The sequence below is a fragment of the Plutella xylostella genome, chromosome 21 (assembly GCF_932276165.1).
Source record: "Plutella xylostella chromosome 21, ilPluXylo3.1, whole genome shotgun sequence".
NCBI classification, from domain to species: domain Eukaryota; kingdom Metazoa; phylum Arthropoda; class Insecta; order Lepidoptera; family Plutellidae; genus Plutella; species Plutella xylostella.
In genome coordinates this window covers 7045191-7071395 of record NC_064001.1, presented here as the reverse complement: position 1 = coordinate 7071395, position 26205 = coordinate 7045191, and the positions used below count along the sequence as shown (strand labels likewise).

General features: G+C 37.2%; 1 protein-coding gene across 1 annotated transcript; it reads left to right on the top strand.

Annotated features, from left to right (window-relative positions):
* On the top strand, positions 1-26205 carry LOC105385521 (furin-like protease 2). Its single transcript, XM_038115972.2, has 12 exons — positions 1-392; positions 14763-14867; positions 17865-17993; positions 19431-19565; positions 20567-20874; positions 21073-22830; positions 22918-23033; positions 23195-23312; positions 23390-23944; positions 24360-24460; positions 24816-25000; positions 25323-26205. Exons 1-12 carry the CDS (start codon positions 237-239, stop codon positions 25509-25511), a joined length of 3855 nt encoding a protein of 1284 aa, XP_037971900.2. The 5' UTR covers positions 1-236; the 3' UTR covers positions 25512-26205.

Below are 26205 nucleotides of genomic sequence, written 5' to 3'. Positions count from 1 at the left end.
CCGTCAGTCACTCGCGAGCCGCCGCGCCGGACGCACGCGCCCCGCGCCCCCGACACACGCACGACACACGAATTAAAATCGCATTACGTCGTGAATTAACTCCGGCACCCGGTTAAGCCTAAATAATTGTTATATTGTAGTTAATCTGTTGTAACGATGCGATGGACGTAGGTAATTGAACTTTGATTGGGGGGTTGTTTGGATGTGGTTCGGTGGGAGTTGAGCGATGGTGCGCGATGGGCCTGAAGGCTTGTTGGCTGGTCCTGCTGTTGGTGACCGGCGGCAGTGTGCCCCAGCACCTGTACCACCACCAGTTCGCGGTGCATGTGCCCGCGGGACCGGACGTCGTCGATGACTTGGCTCATCGACACGGATTCCTCAATCATGGACAGGTAAGTTTAATGAAATGGTTTGAGTTTTCCTATCTTCAAAACATTGAATACAAACCACATGGTAACAGAGTGGGTAGTTTGGGACAGTTTTATTTAAGTTATGTTAGGCTATACATAGTGATGGACACATATGAAATGTAATCACCCTAATGCTTTAATCTTTAATTTAATAAGACACTACGTTACAAGCTAAACTATACAGAGATAAAATTTTTGCTTATAGTCATCGGTTCTGTCAGGTCAGACATAATGACTCGAAATCTAAACATTTTTAAGAATGTATTTTACAACTTGTAGTGCCACTTAAGAATATCTTTAAAACATAGTTAAATGTTAAAGAAACGGGAAATGATAGATATTAATGAAAAAATCCTTATTAATAGAGTAATAATTAATAGATTAATCGTTTGTTGTTTTATTCTGAAAATTATAGCTAGGTATTTTAGTATTTACTACATTGAAAATCAGATACCGTAACTTAACGTGGAAATCAATTTAATGGCTTTTTGATAAGGCGTTCGTCATTGCATGATGGAATAGTTTAATTAAATATTGTTAAACATATAAAGAAATGAACTGAGTAAACATGCACTTTATGTAATACACTCTCTTTAAGGGTAGGCAACGACATGTTACAACTGAATATAAACGGCTTTTTGATACTTTAATATACCATAGGTTTAAAATTGAGGTTGTGATATATTTATTTAAACTTCTTTTCACTGACAAAAAGAGTCGAAACTCGTGTGTTTTAAAGTTAATCTTAAACTTGTTGTAAATTTACAATACGGTATATCAATTTGATGCTTACATTATTTACGCACATTGTAATCATATGATATGATAAGATATGGAAAGAAATATAGCTGTATCAAAACTTGGTGCGTTAGTCATTACAACATCTACTATCGTTGCACTTCTGTTGGTTAGATCTTCCCAGAAATTATAACATCTATTTTTTTTTATGAGTGTAAAAAACGCGTGTCAATGCCAAGACCAAGACCTCGTGGTTCGATCTTGTTGTTAAGGAACAGTAAGCACCAATTTCTCCATAGTCGGTTAGATCGTAATCAGGGAATGGTTGATCAATTATACGTCATTTCTATATTAAATTCTTGACAGATGTGTCAAAAGTCAACCAATATAATCCCTGGTTATGCTCTAACCCACTATGGCGAAATTGACACTAAGTGCCAGTTATGGAACGGGCAATTGGAGCTTAGCCTTATTATAACCTCAGAACCTTGATCGGTTACATAGTTGTACAAACGAGCTTAAGTTATCCTATTGGTGCATTCTAGTTATTATGTTATATTCCTTTCCGAGGGGAGTAGAGTTTCTAGCTAGGCTCCACTGGGCCTTTATGTACCTACATATACATGTACTATTTAAATGAATAATAAACAAACCATATTGTATTGACACTATTCATTTCCATAATAAATTTACGTGAAAAGTTAGTAGGAATAATTTGATAAATCCAGCTTTCATTGAACTGAATGAACGATTCACACTTATTTTAATGAAACGATAATTTAAATAAAATTTAAAAAGCTATTTAAATTAATTAAAACATGCATTGTATTAAACTCATATAATAAACAAAATAAATAAATAGGTTTAACGGATGTTTGATAGATTCATTATATCAGAGTGTAACTATAACACCCGTTCTTTTTCATAAGGGTTAAATTAACATAAGTAATATCTATATGTTATATTGTATGAACTTTACAATACTAAAATATATAAGTAAGTACCAATTAGGTATACTCATATTTTTTTACTGTACTTGCATAAATGTAGGTACACACAAAATACACTTTGAAATACGGAAAAGTTACTAATGTAGGTATTTACGTTTTTATAATGGGTTTATAAACTATAATAAAGAGTATATGGGATATTCATAAGTAAACTTACTTATTTATAAAGTTAGTGTTTTTGGACTACTTGGTTCACACAATTTCAGTAGTTAATCCATAAACATACATAAGTACGCCATTTAATTCTACAAAGTATTTATAGAATGATATGATAAAAAATCATAGGGGTACGGGACCGGGTACAGTTGAAGACATAAAACTGAGGAAGTAATTTAGGTAATAAAACCGTGACGTAATGTAGAGAGTATGTATGTAAAGCAATGTAAAGGGAGACTTGTGAACGGCTCTGTTTAATGATGGGTAAGCGATTTCATAATTGCGAAACATGCATTTTCATTCATAAAGTACTTAATAAAACTACACATTCGCAACTATCTTTCACTAAAAAACAACAAAAATACAACACAAGAAATGCAAATAATTTAAAGTTAATCTCCCACCGGACTTTGTATGGCAAGAAAAGTATAGCTTATGAGGGAGCACAGCTATACAACAAATTACCTAAAGACATCAAAAATGTAAAATCGCCATTTATATTTAAAAAATTGCTAAAGGGTTATATTTATAAAAATGTCACTGTTATAAAATAGTAATATAGCTGCTAAGTACTAATTATTTGTTTAGCTACGTAACCTACACAATATAATACAAAAATATTTAACTATAACTACAACTATTGTATAACTTTCAACAACTTGCATGCGCAAAAAATGTAAATATTATTATTTAAGGACTAACATAGATACTTAAGTTAATTAATTAACATCTCATTTTAAGTGAACAAATGTATATTATGTTCTTATGAGAATAAACGTTTAAACCTAAAACCTATTTCCTGATAATGACATTAGAGCTTTGATGTGCGGCTCAATTTCACAAGGCCATTAAGTTTTTTTTTGTTATCACATCTCATTTTACTTTAGACTAGCTTTTTTCGCACGAGCTTTCCTCACTTTTTAGAAATTGCGGCCCCGGGGTTAGTTAGTTACGTATGAAAGCTACTTCTCTCAGGCAAGAGAGTTTTTAAAATGTACATTTATTGAATCATACTAAATAAATGGTACAAGTTAAACAAAACCTAGCCATATTATACAGAACATTATTTTAAATCGGGTTTTAACGGATTACCTTATTATTAACAAACCTTTTGTGACATCAAAATTAATTAACATGTACTTAGGTTTATGTTCAAACTTTTAATTATTTTAATCTACGCTTCTAACGATAACGAATAAAATCTGAATCTACTTATGTTTTAATTAAATTTGAAATCTCATTATGTTTGCTCAAATCCGACATGTAATTAAAATAGCTATTGTAACATTTGTAAAATATTATCAGCATCAGCCTAACACGCAACGACTATTTTGACTGTCAATCAGAGCAATAAAAAATTAGTAAATTAGCACTATCATCATCATCAGAAAACAAGGAGGAGATAACAATCTCTGTGTAGAACTTATAAAGTCTCAAATACTTCATTTTCGCACTTTCTATTATTGATCTATTAAAAAGTATTTATGACTGTCCATAATAAACTCCATAATGTATAAAATTTTCAATACACATAATTTTTTTTATTCATAAATCTTGGAAAAGGGAATTAAGGAAAAGCGCTTCCTAAAAATATGGTATGATATTTTACAGAAGAATGAGTCTTCATTAGAGGATCTTGTAGGAGCATTACTTTGCAAAGGATTTCGTATGAATATTTAATTATAAAAAACGAATATTACTTATTTTGTCTGTTTTAATCTCAATTTTATTAAATATAAACTTATTATTTACTTATATTAATAACTAACGTTATGTTAAATTACTACAGCACGTAAATTAGCTTAAGTAAATAGTCTATAAGTATTGTATGTCTGCTTTATCTGGTGTTCAATAAAGTAATATTCTATTATATTCTTTAGATAATGTATGGTATATTACTTTATTTTGTCAAGCATGTCGGTTCTAGTTTAGTTTGTGAGTTTTATTTACAGCTACATTTTATGTACCAACAGGTAGAATTAATTAATATTTTATACAATGTCCCACATAGGAAATATAATATATATTTTTTCGTTAATACATACTTAATAAATAGTACAAAATATGAGCGATAAAAATAACTCACGTATTTTTCAATCTTTATATTTCAAAAATCATTCACATTCAAATACAGTATTCAGTTGGGTAAAGCCAATACCTGATAAAAATATTAGAAAGGAAACCAAAAGTGGAATATTCAATACTTAATATATTTTTCAATTTGAATATAAATGGGTGTTAAGATGGTTCGTCTCTGTTCACGACCTCAACCAATACATCTACTGTAATAATTAAGTGGATTGAAGTGTACATACAAATTTGACGTGCGATAAAATTAGGTACTTACACGTACACGGACCATCAAAATATAAAAAAAAAAAAAAAAAAAAAAACACGCACTCACGCCTTGTACTAATGTACTCCCTTGCGGGGTAGGCAGAGGTGCATTGCTGCACCCACTTTTCGCCAGAGTGTTATGTTAGTCCCAATGTAATAGGGGGCGGGCCTATTGCCATTTTACGGGCACATCCAAGACCCGAGAACAAATATCTGTCTCCATCAAAATATTCCTACAAATATTTCATTTAATTCCAACACAATACATTCAAGTGTTCATAATTTAAAGAATACCTATTTACATTTAAATATAGTACTCAACGTATAGTAATTGCATTGTACCCACTCAAAAACGACTCGCGACTTATCACGTGAGTACATGTGCAGCGAATAGCGGTCTCGCTTGCCAGTCACCTCTGACTACCCCTTCTGGGATTACATTACAGTCGTGAGCGTTTATAGATACCTATAATATTAAGTTTGATTCTTGATCGCGTATCGCCATTACACAAACATAGAAAACCAGTTCAAACACGAATTATGCCAAGTCACGAACCATCCCCAAGGATGACACATCCCGCAAATGAGTTATTCATCTCCACACACTTGTATACAGCGGCTATGCGTCTTGATTAATGGATTCCAGCTGTTTGACGGCCGAAATGAGAATGGAAAATGTATGCTACGCCGAGCGCGTTTGAAGTTTGAAGCTATGACGTGATCGAGGACCCTGCATCACATGTTTCACTGCTGAACCCTGAAATATTGTCGGACCATAGTAGGTGTATTGACTTGTTTGTGGTGATACAGTGCAGTAATAGGTGTACTTAGACCTTAACCAGATTTCAGGCCTCCTATCACGAAGTTGTATTCACAAAGATTTCACATGAAAATTGTATTGAATTTACTACGTAAATTTTACTTCCTTTAGACTTCGCGATAGGCCCAGGATAATCTACATGCGAGCCAAATCAAGCGTTTAAATCGTTATCGTGCTGAGATATCGCGTTTTATATTCGTTGATGTGGACGATATGTTGATATCTATGTAGCTCTGGTATCTCGGAACACCTGAATGATTATACGCGCAAAATACTTCCTCTGGGAAAGCTCTGAGTAAGCAGACAATCGTAGTGTTTTGCTTTATTTACTTATATACATTTATATGTACATGCTCTTACGGTGATGGAAAACATCGTGAGGAAACCTGCACATCTAGATTCTAGATGTGTATCCTAAGTGCATTGTACTTATCCCAAAAACGGCGATATGGTTCGCAACCTATCACGTGAGTACAAATGTGCTGCGAAAAGTGGGTGGCTCGTTTGTGAGCCACCTCTGACTACCCCTTCGGGGATTACAGTCGTGAGTGCATATGTATGTATGTATATATTTACAATGCAGGATATCATTACTGGCATCTATGTCTGTTACAGACGATTTATTCCATGGCTGAAACACTGTAGCTGTTATATAAAAACTTCGTATAACTATAAATTATCGTATTAAAATGATGAACGCCGCCTCTGTTAAGAAGAATTTAACGTCGTGTATCAGCTAAACTACTACTACTACTATAATATTATTATGTGCATCCAGTCCTAATACGTAAATAGCTACTGTTTACTTGAGTAAATAGCTAGTATATTTAAAGCAGCAATAAAAATACTGCGCACACAAATCAAACAATACATCCTTCTTTTCCTGTTGTTTCTTAGCTTTTATTTCACTTGACTGCATAGACTTTACTTGTGTTGCATCGAGCACAATACAGGAGGTTGAAGTTGTAGAAATGTTACACTTCAAAAGCAGATTGCCTGTCGTCGACAGTTTGGCTTCTTATTTCTAAACGTGTGAAAAATACGGTCGTAACAAAGTTTCCTGTGGCTTTAGTATCAATATCGATAGGTACCTAGTTAGGTTATGTTTGTTTTTAAGGGAGAGTTCTTTTAATCATTCATAAAACAGACAAAATGGATGCACATATAATAGTAGTAGTTTAGTTGATACACTACGTTAAATTCTTCTTAACAGAGGCGGCGTTCATTTGATCACCGCGCACTGAAGCAAACACTTAATTACTACGAATCAACATGAGAAAAATATGAAAATGTTGATTGGTATCCTTTGATTGAGTTAAACGAAATAAAAAAGTCATATACCTTTCTCACTATAGCCATACCGTTCCTGTAAAGTGTAAAATGTTATGCTAGTTACACACGTACATACTCGTGTTTCGAGTAAAATAGGAACCTTTATTGAAGGCGTTATGTTGCGTCGTGAGGTGGGATCCTACATAACATGTCCCGTTTTGTAGTTAACCCTTCTTCGCTGGGTGAGCTTACAAGACCCCTGATAGTTTGTAAGTGACTTGCGGTTTATAGGGTTGAAAATTTGCTCTTAGATACGCACAATTTAGAGGTTAGTGTATATTCTGCGACGTAGCTTGTGACTTACATAGGTACCTACTTATTTTTATATTTTATTTCGTCTTTTGTAGTAAGGAAAGGTACATATTCATTTATTTAACGGCATTTCCGTTCTTTTTTCATGAAATATTCTGAATTTAAATTGATCAAATTACAATTAATCGTTCTATTTTACAATTATTTGTTGATTGTCAATATTATGAGTCTACCACCATTACACAAAGGCTCGGTCGCAGACGAGAAAAAATGGCAAAAGAACCCCTCGAGCATCTTTTCAACTTTTGCTTATATATATCTAGTACAATTTTAATTCTTCAAACAGCCTTAATTGAGATGTATAATTTTCCATGCAGTCAACTAATTTTCAATCGACTATCTTCGTGTAACTGACGAATCTTCCTGTAAATGTCTTTACGACTTATTTACAGGAAGAAACGTTTAAACAATGACCCCTCCCAAATGTTAAAAATGTATTGTAGAAGAACTATGTAGCATAATGAGCTTTCACATTAAATAATGTTGACCGGTAGCTGATTTAAGTAATAAAAGTACTATAAGAACTAAAGACGGGTCATTTAAGAAAACACGTTGACATTTAGTAGCATGCAGCGGTCATTAAGGCCAAATGTGAAAATAATGCAAAATAGGCTTCGTCCCTATTCAAAGCCTTGAAACTTTTCCAAGGCAATCATAAAAACAGTAATGATACACACGTACAGACTTCCTATGTTTTTGCTTAGTAGGTTATTCAAAAGCTTTTCACCTAAAATATGTAGGTAGTATGTTTGTGAAAAGTTTGAAATGGTCCTAAACTTGTGAAATTTAGATTCAACTGTCCTTTTCCTTCCCTGTCTTGACGGACTTGAGCGAGACTTGTGTATTTATAAAATGTGTGTGAACATGGGTTAAATAAATATATTTTGTATTTTGTAGACTGTTCGGGCTGTAATTACTCAAGACTGTAACAGTGTCACACCAGAGAATATGGTACTAGTAATAGTAGAACGTAGTAATTTGGAGAGCAGTGCTGTGATTGGGGGATTGTTAATACTTAGTTTTTTTGTTGTTAAACTTACAAAGAATATTTACCGTTGGAAGTTGAAAAACTATACGGGTAAAACATAGTAACGCGGCGCCCTATTCAAATTTTGACATTAAACTATCGTTTATCGGAGTGCCCATTCCGCCCGTCAGATGGCGGTGGCGTCGGGTGTTTTATGTAACAGATGATTGAAATTCGATACTATCTTCCAAATTACAAACGGTATCGGCGAACGGAAGTTGTTTGATACGGAATTTGTTTCGTAAAATAAAATGGGACTGACACAATTGTAACAAATGAAATGAGAGAAGTTTATTTTTAATAAAAAACATTAAAATTGTATTAGAATATATTTGTTTGTGTTGTAAGTGTCTATAGGTACGTGTCGTGTAGACAGTACTTTGAGGTTATAATTTTGTAAAAAAATATCATCTATTATTTCATATGTAGCTAGGTACGTATCGTTAGGAGAGGCCTATGTCCAACAGTGGACTACGGAAGGCTGAGAGAGAGAGCCAGGTACGATGATAATGAAAGATGGATAGTTGACAATATAAACTCATTCAAGTATCCATGATATTGGTGATTATTATTTACAAAACAAAAAAATACAAAAAGATATAAGATTCAAAACAATATAAAAAGATATAGGTATATAAGACAAGATATTGCAGCTTTTCCGATACGACAATTCCGAGATTTTTCAAAGCTGTGATTCAATTAAAATGAGCCAAGTTATTGTTTCAGAGACTCTTCAAGTGAGCCAATAGTTAGGAGTGTTTTTGAAATTGATTTTTAGTTCACTTTCACAATGGCTGCGCATCAAAATGGAACAATCTAGAAGTTACTGAAGCGCGATTCCAATTATGGCTCACTTTGGTCACTGAATGGGAACGGCAGTGGAGTAGCTGTTGATCTGTTTACCGCTCCTACTTCAGTTAATATGGAGTTATATTAATGATCGTATTAGGTATATGAAGATCTAAACTGATAATATTGTTAGTTTCAGGTATTAGTATCCTAGAATTAGTCGCCTTTATACAATAGGTACAGGCCGGGCGGGATCATCAGTAACAGACTGTTAAATAAATAGGCATAATAGTAGTTCGGGTATCATCATCAGTTCGTAATATTGCTTTGCTGGGTCTAGAACATAGGTCTTGATGACTATAACATTATAACAGTACTAATTTATAATGTTTGTGCTGTTAATGTATTTATTTTCTATCCATTTCAAGCCGACTCTTAATTTTTGTCTGGTGCATATTATGTTTAAGTACACTTTTGTACCTAGTCGAAATGAACTTTCGTATTAACAGCCATTTAAGTGATTGTGACTTTCTAAATGTACACTTTGACCAGCCACAGAAGCGTAACTGTGTTTATATACCTCTGTACCTATATTTTAACCCTTATCCAGGCTTGGCCACTTGTATTTGTTCATTGGTTTTAGCTCGTAACTGAATGTAAATTTTAATTAAAAAAAAAAAAAAAAAAACACGCACTCACGCCTTGTACTAATTAATGTACTCCCTTGCGGGGTAGGCAGAGGTGCATTGCTGCACCCACTTTCCGCCAGAGTGTTATGTTAGTCCCAATGTAATAGGGGGCGGGCCTATTGCCATTTTACGGGCACATCCAAGACCTGAGAACAAATATCTGTGTTTTAACAAATATCTGCCCCAGCCGGGAATCAATTTAAATAAATTAAAAAATAAATTTTAATTAGTTCACAATAATGTGGTCTCGTATGGTACACTGTCCGGTTAAGGATTTAACCGTTATTACACTCACGGGCAATAAAAAAGTTCCACTCACTAAACACCTACCAACATCAAACAACCCATATTTTTTCAAACATTTAATTTAAAGTTTGAACAAAATAAAAATTACTTTAGTTGTTAATATCCTGATGCTCCGTTAATAATGTACTTCAATGTTGCAGAAGGAGTAATTAAGCTAGATTTTTCCGTTTACGAGTAATTTGGTGTTTTTCTCAGTGGAACAGTTTCATTGCCCGTGAGTGTAATATGGGTTATTTGGTTATTTGAAGCTACACTACTGACGTAGCGACTCCACCGCATCTTCTGTCCGGAACACACCCGCTCGCGCTATTGTCATCAGCTCGCCCAAGACGGGAATATTTTCATTGAATTCACTCCACAATGATTCACACCCAAACTTAATTAAGCTCAGGGCCGGAATTCAACTAAATACCTGCTAGGTAATTCTGTTAGAATAGGAATTCATCGTAGGCTTATTATAGCTGAATATCATAAAAGTCATTGTAATTTACATACATACATACTCGTATATGCTCACAACTGTTTAGCTTTTTCGAAGGTTTGTACTCACGTAATAGATAACGAGCCTTATCCTCGTTTTCTAATGAGTTACTAAAACTTGTATATAGAATAATATTGTTCATTGTTAGGAGAACTTTCATGAAAAAAAAAACAAATATAGAAAACCACACAATATGTTATTTTGATCAAAATCTATATCTAAATGTATTTCCGCTTTTTGGTTCACATGACGAGTAAGGAGAGAGTCGTGGATACGACACGGTCGCAGCTTTAATGCAACATGTAGAGATTCACACTAGGTACTGGCTGAGTGCATCGACCGTATAGCATCTTACTTTGCTCGTGTTTTTTTGTGAAAACATTATAAATGGTTATGAAAATATATGTATGTAATCTTACTAATATTATAACGGCGGAAGTTTGTGAGTATATGTACGTATGTTTGTTACTTCTTCACGACAAAACGGCTGAACCGGTTTTAATGAAAATAGGTATGGAGTGAGCTGATAAATTATTGCGGAATTCACACGGGAAAACTTTTAAAGGCGAAGTGAAGCTCGCGGGAACAGCTAGTTGTGCAGTACCCCAAAAACGGCACAAAACTAGGAATTTAAATCAATTTCATCTTTATATATTTTGGGAACACAGGAATGTTTAGTTAATGTTTTTAGAAGGCCTTCCTGCTAAACATGTATTTGTTTGTGCATTTCCTTACTCATGCACACTGCCCGACAAATGCAATTATATGACATGTAGCCTAAATAAAATAATGTACAATGCATGTTGTAAATCCGACTGTATCAATTTCTTTGATACTAATTTGTACGTAGATAATTTTAAATTGACTTGGGCCAGTTTATTTTTGTCCTCAAATCAGAAACGACGTCTAGCTACAGAAGTAGCTCATCTTATTAACTCAGTTATAAGCATTATAACGAAGAAAACTTGTGTCCCTATTGACACCGTCAGTAGTAATACTGATAATAGTAATAGTACAGTAGATTTAAATTAGATTCCCAGACAACGGGAGAGCATCATAGCGTTGATATAAAGATTGATTCAGTTCACTGCTCTCTCGGCTCAAAACTATTAAAGGACAAGACATTTAAGAATGAATTTAAATTGGTACATCAGAATATTCAGAGTCTTTCTTTTAAATTGTTAGAAATAGAACTATTTTCGGAAAAATTTAACATTGATTGTTTATGTATCACAGAACATTGGTTAGACGAGAATCAAATGATGTTCCAATTGAAAAATTACAAACTTATAAGCTGTTTTAACAGAAAGTGCAACGAGCATGGCGGGTCACTTATATTTCTTAAAGAAAATTGTAAATGTAAAGAACGAAAGGACATAGTTGCTCTTTCTGTTAAACACCATATAGAAATTTCATGTGCAGAGCTAAACAAGTATATAATAGTATGTACCTACAGGCCACCTACTGGTGATTTCATTACCTTTGAGACTGTCATGGAGGATGTTCTAAGGTTAGCTTCCAATAGTAAAAAGGAAGTAATAGTGTGTGGTGACTTTAATGTTGACCTATTAAGTGACTCTCCTAATAGGTCGAAATTACTGTTACTTTTTAAATCATTTAATCTTTTTAATGTCTTTCTGGAACCAACTAGAATTACATCCACGTCTGCCACTTGTCTAGATAACATATTCTGTAACTGTGAGTTTAAAGACAGTAGTGTGATAAATTGTCTGAGGTCAGACCACAGTGGGCAGACCATTACCTTAGTAAACACTGACAAGACAAATAAAACTAAGGTGAGATGCAGACCGATTACTACAAAGAAAATTGACAATTACTTGAAGAAACTAGACGAAAAACTTCCGAAGGTTAAAGTAGATTGCAATTCTAATGAGATGTATACTAACTTATTTAAGATAATGCTGATGAGTTTGAGAGTAATTTTAAAACGAAGGAAGTTTTGATAGACAATAAAATTAAATTTTGTGACTGGGCTACAGATGGTATTCGCAAAAGCAGGGCGACATTATATGATCTGTATGAGATGAAAACATTCATACTCCGCCCTGACTTTCAATCTTATGTGAAGAAATATAGCAAAATGTACAAATGTGTCTGTCACTGTGCGAAGACAATTTTTATTAATAACAAGATTAAAGACTCGGCTAACAAATCTAAGGCCATTTGGAATATAATTAATAACGAAACGGGGAAGAATCGAACACGCGAGACTAATTTATCTTTAAAGGTAGGCAATGACATAATAACATCAAATGACGAGGTGGCGAGAGTCTTTGAAGAGTTTTTTACGAACATTCCTTTAGAGACTACTTGCAACCTAGATTCTTCAGCTACATTAGCTGAAACCCTGGCGAAGGAGAACGCACCTTCAACCGATAAGGAATTTAAATTCAGATATATTAATACATTAACTATTATAAAAACATTTAAGTCTTTAAATATGAAGAAAACTGAAGACTTGTGGGGAATGTCAGTTAAATTTGTTCTTTCTATTATTAATAAAATCGCCCCAATTTTGGCTAACATTTTTAATAAATGTATCGCTGAAGGTGTGTTCCCAGATCTTATGAAATTGAGTAAAATTATACCTCTGTTCAAGAGTGGGGATATGGAGGACCCTGCAAATTTCAGGCCTGTCTCGGTTCTTCCAGTTTTGAGTAAAATATTTGAGAGGGTCATACTCAGTCAGATGCTTTTGCATTTCAATGAAGCTCGATTGTTTCATAGCCAACAGTATGGTTTTACAAAAGGCAAATCAACAACCGATGCCGGTACTGCGTTAATTAAGCACATATTTGACGCCTGGGAAGACCATCACGATGCTATTGGAGTCTTCTGTGATCTATCGAAGGCGTTTGATTGTGTAGACCATCAGACTTTAATTTCGAAACTGAGATACTATGGAATAGGAGGAAAGGCTTTAGATTTGATAGTTTCATATTTAGACAAGAGGCAACAAAGGGTCGATATTAACAATACTAAATCACAGGGGGCTCGTGTAAAGATAGGCGTCCCTCAAGGATCTATTCTAGGACCATTTTTATTCCTCATTTATATTAATGACTTGCCTTTTATGGTTGAAAAATTGACTAATATAGTTTTATTTGCTGATGATACTTCTTTGCTTTTTAAAGTTAAAAGAAGTGAAAATAATTTTAATGAAATTAATTCTATTCTATCTGACATACACGATTGGTTTACCGTTAATAATCTTCTATTGAATTCTAAGAAAACGAAATGTATTAAATTTACACTGCCGAATGTTAGACAATGCGATACTAACATTATTCTAGATGGGAATAGATTGGACCTAGTTAATGATACTGTTTTTCTTGGGATGACTATAGATTCAAAGTTACAGTGGGGACCTCACATTGAAAAATTGGCTGGAAGGTTGAGCTCCGCAGCTTTTGCTGTACGGAAAATTAGACAACTGACCGACGTTGAAACCGCCAGATTAGTTTACTTTAGTTATTTCCACAGCTTATTGTCGTATGGCATTTTGCTTTGGGGTAGAGCCGCTGATATTGAAACTATATTTGTATTACAGAAAAGAGCCATCCGCTCTATATACAAACTAGGTTCCAGGGATTCATTGAGAGAACTATTTAAAGAAATTAACATCCTTACAGTTCCATGTCAGTTCATTTTTTCCAATTTAATGTATGTACGAAAGAATATTTCAACTTTTGATACAATTGGCAGTAATCATGACATTAATACTAGGAACAAGCATAAGCTGGCTTTTCCAGCGATGCGTCTGGCGAAAGTTAATAAATCGTTTTTAGGGTACTGTATTAGATTTTATAATAAGCTTCCAACAGAAGTTGCTCAAATGCCAGAGAATAAGTTTAAGTGTTACATTAAAGAGAAACTCTGTAAAAAAGCTTATTATAAAATTGATGATTACTTAGAGGACGTTAATGCATGGCTGTGATAAGTAGTTAGCTCTGCTCATATTATTATAATAATCATTATTAAGCTTATAAGTACCTATTGTATACCAACTAGTTTTAAGTCTTTTTTTTGAAAAGATGGCTCAGGAGTTTCTTGCCTCCGTTCTTCTCCTTAGACAGAAAGAGCCCCCCCTTATCCGAACGGAGAGTAATTTGTAAAAATTGACGTTCATCAGAAAATTTTATATTTGTACGATGAATAAAAAATTTTGACTTTGACTTTGACTTTGTTTTCCTCTGCATACAAAAACATGATTGCAGCTGTAGAGTTATTAATTTCATTCATTCAAAATGTTCAAAGAGAGTTTTCCACGACGAGTCACTATTAAAATAAATTCAAGTATTAATGTTATTATTAATTTATTTTTATTGTTGCAGATTGGTCACCTAAAGAACTTTTTCCTACTGTCTCATCCAAATATCAGCAAGCGGTCACCTAATGCGAGCATAGATTACCAAAATAGACTGAAGAATGATCCTCAGGTAAGTGCATACTAAAAGCTTTTTATTTAAGCATATTATTATAGTTTTGTAAGGTCTTAAAAAATATCCTACGCTCGGTTGAGAATGTCACCGGAGACCCCCAGTTTAATAGTCCGAATTACTAACTACTTTGCCATTCGCAAAAATTTAGATACTAATCATTTGATTCGTAGTCCTATACCTAAAGCTTGGAATGAAGTTAAACTATATAATTCATAAACAAATTACAACAATACCTAAGTACCTACATACCTACGTTTTTTCTCTTTTCAGAAGTAAGGATTCTAGTCGCGTGCTTGAAATATATTGTTGCACAAAAGTAAATACTCTACTACATATTTAAGCATATATTCTTTACACGTTTCTCTAAATCCGAACACAAAATAAGCATCCACGTTTTAAAAATTGCGAAGTCTGGCAAAACCAACCTTCAGGAATCGTTGACAAAAAGATTTGAACAAAGCTAAAGGGAATAATAGCGCTGAAACGGGATTCTTGTCATTGTTTCATTCTTTGTGTATTCTTTTCCAATAAGATCTTGTTATAACGGTATTAGGGTTGTCTTTGTACAACGCGAATGTAAGTATGTCATTACTGATGAAATGCGGGACATGTGGCTGGGAAATATGAGGAGATTAAATTGGATAATTAATTTATTGCATTTCGTAATTTATTGTAATAACCGTAGATGCTTACTTTAAAGGGATATGAACAATGGTTCCATTCGAGAGAGCCAGTGTAATGGGGTTATAGTTTGGAACTACATATAGGTACGTAACATTAAGAGTATTACCTAGTCATCCATAGGTATACATTGTTCAATCCTATTCCAAATTATTAGTTAAAATTAATTCATGAATTTTATACAGTGATTCTCCGTTTCATTGATATTTCAGCTCGGCTAGTTAAACCAATAACACGCAATCATTTTGAAAACTAACTAACTACAGCGTTTCATTTGCCAATTTCCGAGTCAAAGGTAGTGAATGGCATCTTGTGAGTATAAAAACGAATAAATTACGAGGCCTCGTTTTAATGTCTGTACAAATCGATCAGTTCTATTCTATTCTCATGTGGGGGTGTAAGTGACCTGACTCTTTCGAGTGGAACCTTTGTGCATATCCCCAAGGTCTAAACTCCTTTCTAGGCTTGGACCATTTCCCACCTCGCTGGTCCACTGCGGGTTGGTGGGTTCACATATTTAGATGTCTAGATGAGGTTTCTTCACGATGTTTTTCCTTCACCGTAAGAGCGATGGTATACATTAATGTACTTAAATTCAAATAACTAATTGGTACATGTCAGCGCCGGGATTCGAACCCGCATCTCTGGCATGAGAAGGGGGCGCTTACCCGACAGAGCTACCACCGCTCTAGGTCGAGGCCTCGTGTTAGTCTGTACAAATCGATCAGACAGACTCTTGAAAATTAATACTAAGAGCCGGTTAATAATTCAAGATCATTTCGAGTGTTGTGAAAGGTTCTGTAAAGGTCAATCATTTCAGAACTCGATAACAGCCCTCTATCTGATTTCTGACACGTTATTTATTCCGAGAAATTATATTATTTATGGCAGAAAGAAATACTTACTGGAAACATTCCATAGTAAAAATAGTAGTTTGTATATTGTACCTATCATTCGTTATTATACAGAGTATCTAAAAATTTAAAATGGCCGCCATTTCTAGAATATTGAGATTTGAGGGTGTTTCATATGGGGGTGTTTTCTCGATGAAATTACTCGTAGAATACACCCTTAAAGTTTGTCGGGTTCGAAAAACAACACATTGTATATTTTTTAAATATGTGGGGACATCTTAAATAACTCATAAATGGTAGAATTTCGGATAATGCATTATGGGGTTCCACCGATTGGAAATACCTTCGTCTATAACCCATTTAAAGGAATACATCGACTTACCAATCACCCTGTATACTGTTCCAATATTAATCCAACTGTATTTAAAACTTGGAAGGGTGGTTGTTAAAAAAAACACGGAATATTTAAATACCCTCTTTAAGTACGTACTACAGTGTTAACGGTTTCCTAACACTGGAAATCGATGTAAAAACAATTTTATATATGTGATAACAACTTTGACCTAGTTCCATTAAATATTTGAAGTAATTGATTCCGTGTAATTACTCGGTCGGAAACGTGATTACATATTCATTATTTCAGCCTAGTTATTTCTTTAAAAATATCTTTTAAACCTACTACCGAAAAAGTAATACGATATAAGTTATACGTATAAATATAGGTATATCTGTATACAAAACGAATGAATGGATTTGAATGTTTGACTGATTTGGAGTTTTGTTAATATTAAATTAAGTATCAATAATACATTTAATACCTAAATATCACGGGTTCACTCAAATTCCACTTTTATCTCCATGTATTGGTATGATATGTACATGTAAGTAAGTCTGTATGTATGTTCGTAGTCGCTATTCCATTCCACTCACGTCCATCATTTTAGATTGGCATTCGAGTAGGAACACAACAAGTGATGGATTAATTGAAATGCTGCTATAGAAAAGTACGAAAATAGAATTTATTTAAGTTTCTAGGTTTCTACGTTTTAATTTACAAGCGTTAGCAGCTATGTGAAAAAGGTTTCCCGTAGTAATTCTGGGATACTTAAATGTAACTAATGTATGGTCTGGTCTCCCATTACCTAACACTAGAAGTTTAAGTTGATTCGTAGACCTTAGATGATACGAAACTCAGAAGAATACACAGGGGCAGTGGAAAACCAATGGTAAATATAGTACTTACTTAAGCCCAAAGGGCTGATTCAGTTGGTCATTCAGAAACACTAAGACTTTATGTAAAATATACTAAAAAGTCACGAGACCTATGTAGACCTATCTAGTTTCTATGGAAAAGCTATTTAACCTGTAAATATTCCTCTCATATGATCTCCAACCACTGTCCATTGCCGCAGTCCCCGACATTTTCTCTTCACACTAAGAGCACCATCCATTGCTGCAGGTGAGATGGGCGATGCAGCAGCGCGAGGTGCGGCGCAGCAAGCGCGACCACCAGTGGAAGCCGCGCCACGCGATGCGCTCCGCCCCGCCGCCCTTCCCCGACCCGCTGTTCAAGGAGCAGTGGTACTTGGTACGTTGGTAATATAATTATAATATGTGGGGACATCTCACACACGGCCATTCGACCCCAAATTAGGCAGAGCCTGTAATATTGGTATCGGACCATATATATATATCCACACAAATATATAGATAGATACATAGATTATTTATAAATATATGTACTTACTTATTTACAAATGTCTGCCCCAGCCGGGAATCGAACGGGGATCGAACCTCCGGCAAAGCAGTCAGGGTCACTAACCACTACATCATTCGGTCGTAAATTTGAAGTAAAGAATTGGTGTAGAAACTGTAGGATAACTGGCGCCGAAAATTGAAAATAATACAGCTATGCTGTTTAAAAGCGTACACACAAAACTGCTGGGTGAATATAGAACCTACTATATTGCGTAGAGTCTAGATGTGAATGAAAATAAACGTTTACCTACCTACACACCAGCAGTTTTAGGAAAAACGCTTTTAAACAGAATTTATACGATTGTAATCGTCAAATAAAATGAAGTAAGAATGGTATTTCAGTCTAAAAATATACATGAAAATAATAATAACATAAAAAATGTGCTCGTCGTTTTATAACAAAGTAAAGACCGACTTTAATATCCATTTGCGCTAAATCAAATTCCACACAACGAAAAGGTATGCGAAAGTTTTTACACGCATAATTACTCTGTTAAAGTTGCCTCGGAACCGTTGACCGTGTTAAACTTGCTGGCACATAAAGAAGTTGCAGGAAATATTAGTTCTACTCATTACATCGCTTCACTTAAACTTCATGTTGTAGGTACAGCTTAGCGCCGCCTGACTAGTTTAAATAACTTTTATGACAAAGTTGATCGTGCCGTAACATTTTCATACAACTATCGGCAAGTTTTAGTTCGCTCTAGACAGGTGTTAGCTTGCAGTTAGTTGTAATAGCTGTTGTTCTAAAGATTTTCTTTGTAATCATTTTGCACATCACTTGTAGAGTTTAGAAAAACTTTCTTCTGATGAAATAGTTGTGAAATTAACGTATGACAAGTATTTATGTGGCTTTCTATAGCCGCTATAAACAAGGTTTTATTAGTATTAAACTCTTTATTAGACATAAATAAATTTATACGTAGGCAAATTTAATGCTAATACCTACTATTTCTAACTTCTCTACTTCTTTACTTCCAGTTAAGATTGAGCGTTATAAATGGAAGAAAGAGTAATAAGTACAAAATAATATATTATATAATGGAAGAAGAAAAAGTTTACTTGAATTTTATTATTTACACACAAGGATTCACATATATGTAGATCAAAATATCGTTTCCAGACAACCACAACGTACATAATATAGATTAGTACATAATTTTACTGTATCTTATTAATAAAATATTACACTAGCAGCCGTATTGCCGTGTTAACCACAAAGACAATAATCTTAGGGTGAGATCCTCTAACATTATCATCCCCCCAGAACGGCGGCGCGGCGGACGGGCTGGACATGAACGTGGGGCTGGCGTGGCGCCGCGGCTACTCCGGCAAGGGGGTCGTCGTCACCATCCTCGATGACGGCATCCAGCCCAACCACCCCGACCTGGCGCAGAACTATGTGAGTGGATGATTTACACTGGCATGTCAGACTGTCCGTGTTGCACGCATGAGCAATGAAAAGGATGCACTTACAGAAGCTGATAGCAAATTATTTTTTAAACATTTATTTTAGAATATGATCATAGTATATACGTTTTTAGTTGATGATATTTTTTGTAGCGTTGTTAAATGTTCTTCAATATTGCAGACTTCTTTCCACTAAGGAGTAATTTGGTGCTTTTGTAAGTGAAACTTTTTCATTGCTCGTGAGTGTATTACTGACGCAGTGACGCAGCATTGCACGGAGGTATTTTAAACATGTTGACACACTTGTCGTAATGTCTGCTACTTTTTTTAGGTACACCTCTTTTTCAAATGTAATAGGTACATTAATTAATCTCTAAAACAAGTACACGTACACATCACATATACAAATAAAATATAAGTAGATACAATACACCTACGCTCATTTTTCAGCCGTAAAACGAGCCGAATTAGTAATTCCAGGAACGAGCTACAGCGATGAGCTTGCATGATACATAACTTTATTTAGTACTTAGAGAAGCTGGAATTCAATACCACTCATCTTTTAGTGCCAATAATAATTAAATTCATGTAAAAAATATCTAAACAAAGCAGTACAAAAACATAAAAATGTAGTACTCACTTACGCTATTGTTTTCCTTTCCTGATTCTTTACCATAAATACTCACACGTATCGGTGTCAATTCAGCTGTATTCTAACAAGAATATACGGCGCCATATCGACTCGTAAGTGCCGCGTTTCCCCTAAAAACTCAGCTGCCTCTTAGATAAAGTGTGGGTGCTGTTTCTTTAAGATAAAGTGGAGCTATTGAGCCGGAAAAGAAGCTTTCGTACATCCCTTTCGGCAAACGCTTTTAACTTTCCAACCTACGTGTATACCATCCGTTTTACTCCCAACTCTACATGATTATTCCACGTTCACGCTTGTGGTGATTAGCCCGAAATTCGCATTAAACATGAACAATTAATTCGTAGGACCCGGCGGCATCGACCGACATAAACGGCAATGACACAGACCCCACGCCACAGGACAATGGGGATAATAAACACGGTACCAGATGTGCGGGCGAGGTGGCCGCGGTCGCCTACAACCGGTACTGCGGCGTCGGCATAGCGTACAACGCTAGCATTGGGGGAGTGAGGATGTTAGACGGGCTAGTCAACGACGTAGTGGAAGCGCAAGCGTTGGCTTTCAATCCACATCACATTGATATTTATAGCGCGTCGTGGGGGCCCGAGGATGATGGGAAGACGGTGGATGGGCCGGGGCCGCTGGCTAGGAGGTATTGATTCACTGTTAAATTTTATTCCAATTTACAGCAGCCGCTACACTACATACTAGTAGCTTTTTTTAAAAAGTGTTAAATTATACCTATCCCTCTATAAATCGTAAAACTCGCTCTATAATAAGGCTTGTTAATTGGGTAATAAAGTCTATGGGTAAATAAGTAATGCGATTTTAACGACATTATCTTTTTCAGAGCCTTTATTAATGGAGTGACTAATGGACGGGGAGGGAAAGGGTCAATTTTTATATGGGCTTCCGGAAACGGTGGCAGACATACGGATTCGTGCAACTGTGATGGATACGCGAACAGTATTTTTACTATATCAGTGTCGAGTGCCACTCAGGGCGGGTACAAGCCGTGGTATTTAGAAGAGTGCTCTTCCACAATAGCTTCAACTTACAGCTCTGGGACCCCAGGGAGGGATAAGAGTGTAGCTACTGTAGATATGGATGTACAGTTGAGACCAGATCATATATGCACTGTTGATCACACCGGTACCTCGGCATCCGCGCCGCTCGCCGCCGGCATCTGTGCACTCGCGCTCGAGGCCAACTCACTGCTCACGTGGCGCGACATGCAACATCTCATCGTCATGACGTCCAGGTCACAACCTTTAGAAAAAGAAGATGGATGGATCGTCAACGGAGTAAAAAGAAAAGTAAGTCACAAATTCGGGTACGGCCTGATGGATGCGTCGCAAATGGTCACCCTCGCCGAACAATGGACCACCGTCCCTCCGCAACATATTTGCAAGTCACAAGAAATAAACGAGGACAAGTCCATTGAAACCTCGTTCGGCTACACTATATCTGTGCACATGGACGTCAACGGATGTAGCGGCACCGTAAATGAGGTCAGATATTTGGAACACGTTCAGTGCAAGATTTCACTAAGCTTTTTCCCGCGAGGAAATTTGCGAATACTGCTGACGTCACCGATGGGCACGACGTCCACTCTTCTATTCGAGCGCACACACGATGCCACGAGCTCCAACTTCGATGACTGGCCGTTCCTCAGCGTACACTTCTGGGGCGAGAGTGCCGAGGGCCGATGGACCTTGCAAATTTTAAACGCCGGAAATAATCACGTAACTCAGCCGGGGGTTCTAAAAAAATGGCAACTTATATTTTACGGCACAGCCATCAACCCTATTAGGATAAGAAATAAAACTTATTATAACACTCAAAATGTATATCAAGAGGAGAAAGCGTATCATATAAATGATGTTTACGACGCTTCCGAGTATTCTCAATTTCTCAATGAAATAGAACTCGGAGGTTCCGACAGGCGCATTAACCCGAAGAATATTCCCTCCGCGCAGAGGAAAAATGTGTTGGCTGACGCTAATGATAAACAAGTTCAAAGGCTTTGTGACCCGGAATGTGATTCGCAGGGGTGCTACGGGAAGGGGCCGACGCAGTGTGTCGCATGCAAACATTACCGTTTGGATAATTCCTGTGTGTCTAGATGTCCGCCGCGTAGTTTTGTTAACCAAGGGGGGGTGTGTTGGCCGTGCCACGAGTCGTGTGAGACGTGCGCGGGGGCGGGACAAGACTCTTGCTTGACGTGCGCGCCGGCTCACCTGCTGGTGGTGGATCTAGCAGTGTGTCTGCAGCAGTGCCCTGACGGCTACTACGAAGACCCTGACGCCAACGCATGCTTCCCGTGCGCAGAACACTGCGACACGTGCACGGACAAGGCGGACCAGTGCGCGTCATGCGCTCACAGCTATGTCTTATACAACGGGTCGTGCCTGGCGTCGTGCCCGCCCGGCACGCACCGGGACGGGCTGGCGTGCGCGCCGTGCGCCTCGGGCTGCGAGACCTGCGCGGGCCCGGGCGCCGCGCAGTGCGTGTCGTGCCCGCCCGGGAACTACGCACTAAATGGAAGATGCTACGCCAAATGCCCCGTCAAATACTACGCTGACCCACAAAAAAAGGAGTGCTCACAGTGAGTTCTATTTACTCTAATGCATTTTCTGTTTAAAAGATCTTATGACCTTACTGAAACGACTCTTTGTAATCTTTGTTGTTTTAGGTGTCCAATCGGTTGTTCAATTTGTACGAGTGCCATTTGTTCTGTTTGCCAAGATAAATGGATTCTTAGTAAGGGCGGGAGCTGTATCCCGGACGGCAACGAGAAATGCGACACCAGTGAGTAATCCCTTTCTCCTAAGATTACATTTTCTAAGTAATACCTATTTCTTTAATGCTTAGTTTATTATTCTCTTAGCGCATAACGTCGAGTTCGTAATAGCAGAAAATATTAAAGTTTCACTCAGCGGTCTCAATAAAAGTGTCGGTTTAATTTACAGACGAATATCACGAAGGAGGTCGATGTAAAAACTGTCACTCGACATGTGAGAAATGTGGCGGGCCAAACGAATGGGATTGCCTGACTTGCGGCAGTCCTCTTCTACTACTGGGGTCGAGGCAAGTTTCGTTGGCTTATCAACTCAACTTTCGAACTCGTTTAACATTTCAATTTATTAACCGGCGGAAACTTTTAGGTGTGTGGCGGAGTGCGGGCCGGGCTCGTACCAGACGGCGGGGCGGTGCGCGCGCTGCCCGCACGCGTGCACGGCGTGCGTGTCGCGGCTGAACTGCACGGCGTGCGGCGGCGCGCTGCGGCTGCAGTCGGGCACGTGCCGCGTGGCGTGCGCGCCCGGCTACTACCCGGACGAGGGCACGTGCTCCAAGTGCTACCTGTCGTGCGAGACGTGCACGGGCCCGCGGCGCGACCAGTGCGCGTCGTGCCCGCCCGGCTGGCGGCTGGCGGCGGGCGAGTGCCGGCCGGAGTGCCCGCAGAACTTCTTCCCGTGGGAGAGCAGCTGCCGGCGCTGCCACCACTACTGCCAGGACTGCCGCGGCGCCGGCCCCCAGCGCTGCACGGCGTGCCCCCCGCACTTCGCGCTGGACGGCGGGCTGTGCGTGGAGTGCCTCAGCTCGCAGTACTACGAGCCGCGCGGCCGCAGCTGCCGTCCGTGCCACGACTCCTGCCGCTCCTGCTCCGGCCCCGGACCCACTAACTGCGTCACCTGCGCACACCCGCTGCGCTTGGATAGGTGAGTCATCATCATCACAATCACAACCCATCACGTGCCCACTACTGGGGCACGGGTCTCCTAGTTCACCACGCTGGCCTAATGCAGGTTGGTGGACCCTAGCGCGGGTTGGTGGACCGTAGTGCGGGTTGGTGAACAGGTTTAGATAGGTGAGATACTTATAAATGCAAATGCAAATGGTTTCGTTTAGTTTCTCTCGAAGTACATTGCTGTAAGTGGATTTAGAGCGCCGTATGTCTTCAGAATGTTCGACTTGCGACAGTCGCTTCTCTCTAGGCGGTCGTTTTATTTGTTAAGTACTCGTACCAATAAAAAGCTCTTCCGAATGTATATGTACGTAAGATAACCTGTATTTTATTCCAGGAAACTTATTTAAAGCTTTCCATAGCACTAAATAAATGGTTTTTTTTCCCAGAGTGAACCACAAGTGCCTGCCTTGCTGCACGGAGGGGATGGTCTCATTTTATCTGAGCAACAACCAGACTACGGACTGCTGTCACTGCGACAAAGAAATCGGTAACATTTCTTTTATTCAAACGCTTTCCTCGTTCTCAGCTACATTATTCTACTTTCATAGAAATATCTGCGTAATAACTTACTACTATTCTCAGAAAAGGCACTATTACTGTCCAGTGAAGGAAATCGATGAAACTACGTCCACTAGCTTTACCCACTTACTTCTGTGTGACGAAATTCGGAGAAACCCGCCGGCTTTTCGTGGAAACGTAATCCGATTCCTTAATTTGAAATCTGGTTTCTTGTATTTGTCATACACACAATGGGTCGGCAAATAACAAAGTAACGCTCTTAATGAAGCGTAGTCGAGCTCGAGAGCGTACATAAGTTATTAAATAAACGTTTTCGTTCATAGGTGGCTGCTTGAACGGCACATCTGCGGGGAAGAGGCGTATTTCAGAAAGCCTCGGGTCGCATATTACGGCGTCGTTTTTCGTGGATGAATCGAAGGTCCCATCGGATGTTTGGGGGCGGAATATTGCGCTGTGGGGCGCGGGCGCGGCGCTGCTGGCACTCGCTACGATCGCCGTCGTCGTGCGGGTAAGTGAATTTGTGTGTCCTTTATTGGTGGGAATGTCAATAGGTGCGAATTGTTTGCTTCGGAGCCGCAGTATAAGTGAGTCTTCGGTGGGAGTTTTGTTGAACAAAATGTGGTATTTCTATTGGATGATAGTGATAGATCATTGCAAAGTTATAACTGAAAGATATCAAGTTTCATTTGATTGAATTTAATTAAACATGATCACAAACTGATCCGTTTTTGTATTCGGTTATACCTACTAACTTAATTTATTTCAAAAAGTTTTCATTTCGAAGTCTCACAAATTCTGTGAAGTGTTTTTAATTGAATTATTTTTTTCAGCTGAAAGTGAGAAAACGAAAACGACGCAGCGTATTTCCGAAAACCCAATACTCCCAATTGACTTCGGTCGACGAAGATTTGGTCACATTATTAGCTCCTAGTACGTCACTCAAAATGACACCTAATTCCAATATAAATACAGACGATGACAGTATATACCCGCCTGGAAAACTCGAGGAACCCACTTAGCAATGTGATCTGAACCATACGTCAATATGCATAGAATAAGTATTTACACGGCAGACTGATATGTAGAAAAATTCATTATACAATTTAAAATGTATATACTTACTACCTACTTACCTAAACATTAGCAGTTCTGGATATGCTGCGGTCAAAATATAATTATTTTATTAGATATCCCGATAAATTATGCATTATTATACTTTGGAAATTGGATAGAAATTACGGTTTTATTATTATTTTTAATATATTAAAATGTAACTAAATTTTCGTTAACAGTAAACAAATTTAAAGATATATGAATAAATTACACGAGACGTGTATTTGAAGTTGTATTTTATTTATTTATTTCAGTCGAAAGATAAAAGGACCAGTGTTAAATGTTTTAAGGGACCTACTAGATTTTAAACTTTTCTTGTTGTCATTCCTTACATCTATGTATTTATCGTTAAAATGTTTCTGTTAGCTGGTGTTTCACAGTTTAGATTTTAAATAAAAATAACATATCTGAATATATTTAAACAAAACATACACGATATTTGCCTGATTTCTCTGTAGTATGTAAATGATTTGTTGTTTATTATAATCTCTTGTGAAGACCGCGAAATGTAAATACGCTATGCGATAATCAACTTGAAAATTGTCTTTGTGTAAATATTGTAAAAAGTTGTGTAAATATATTGATGGTTTTTATGATGGA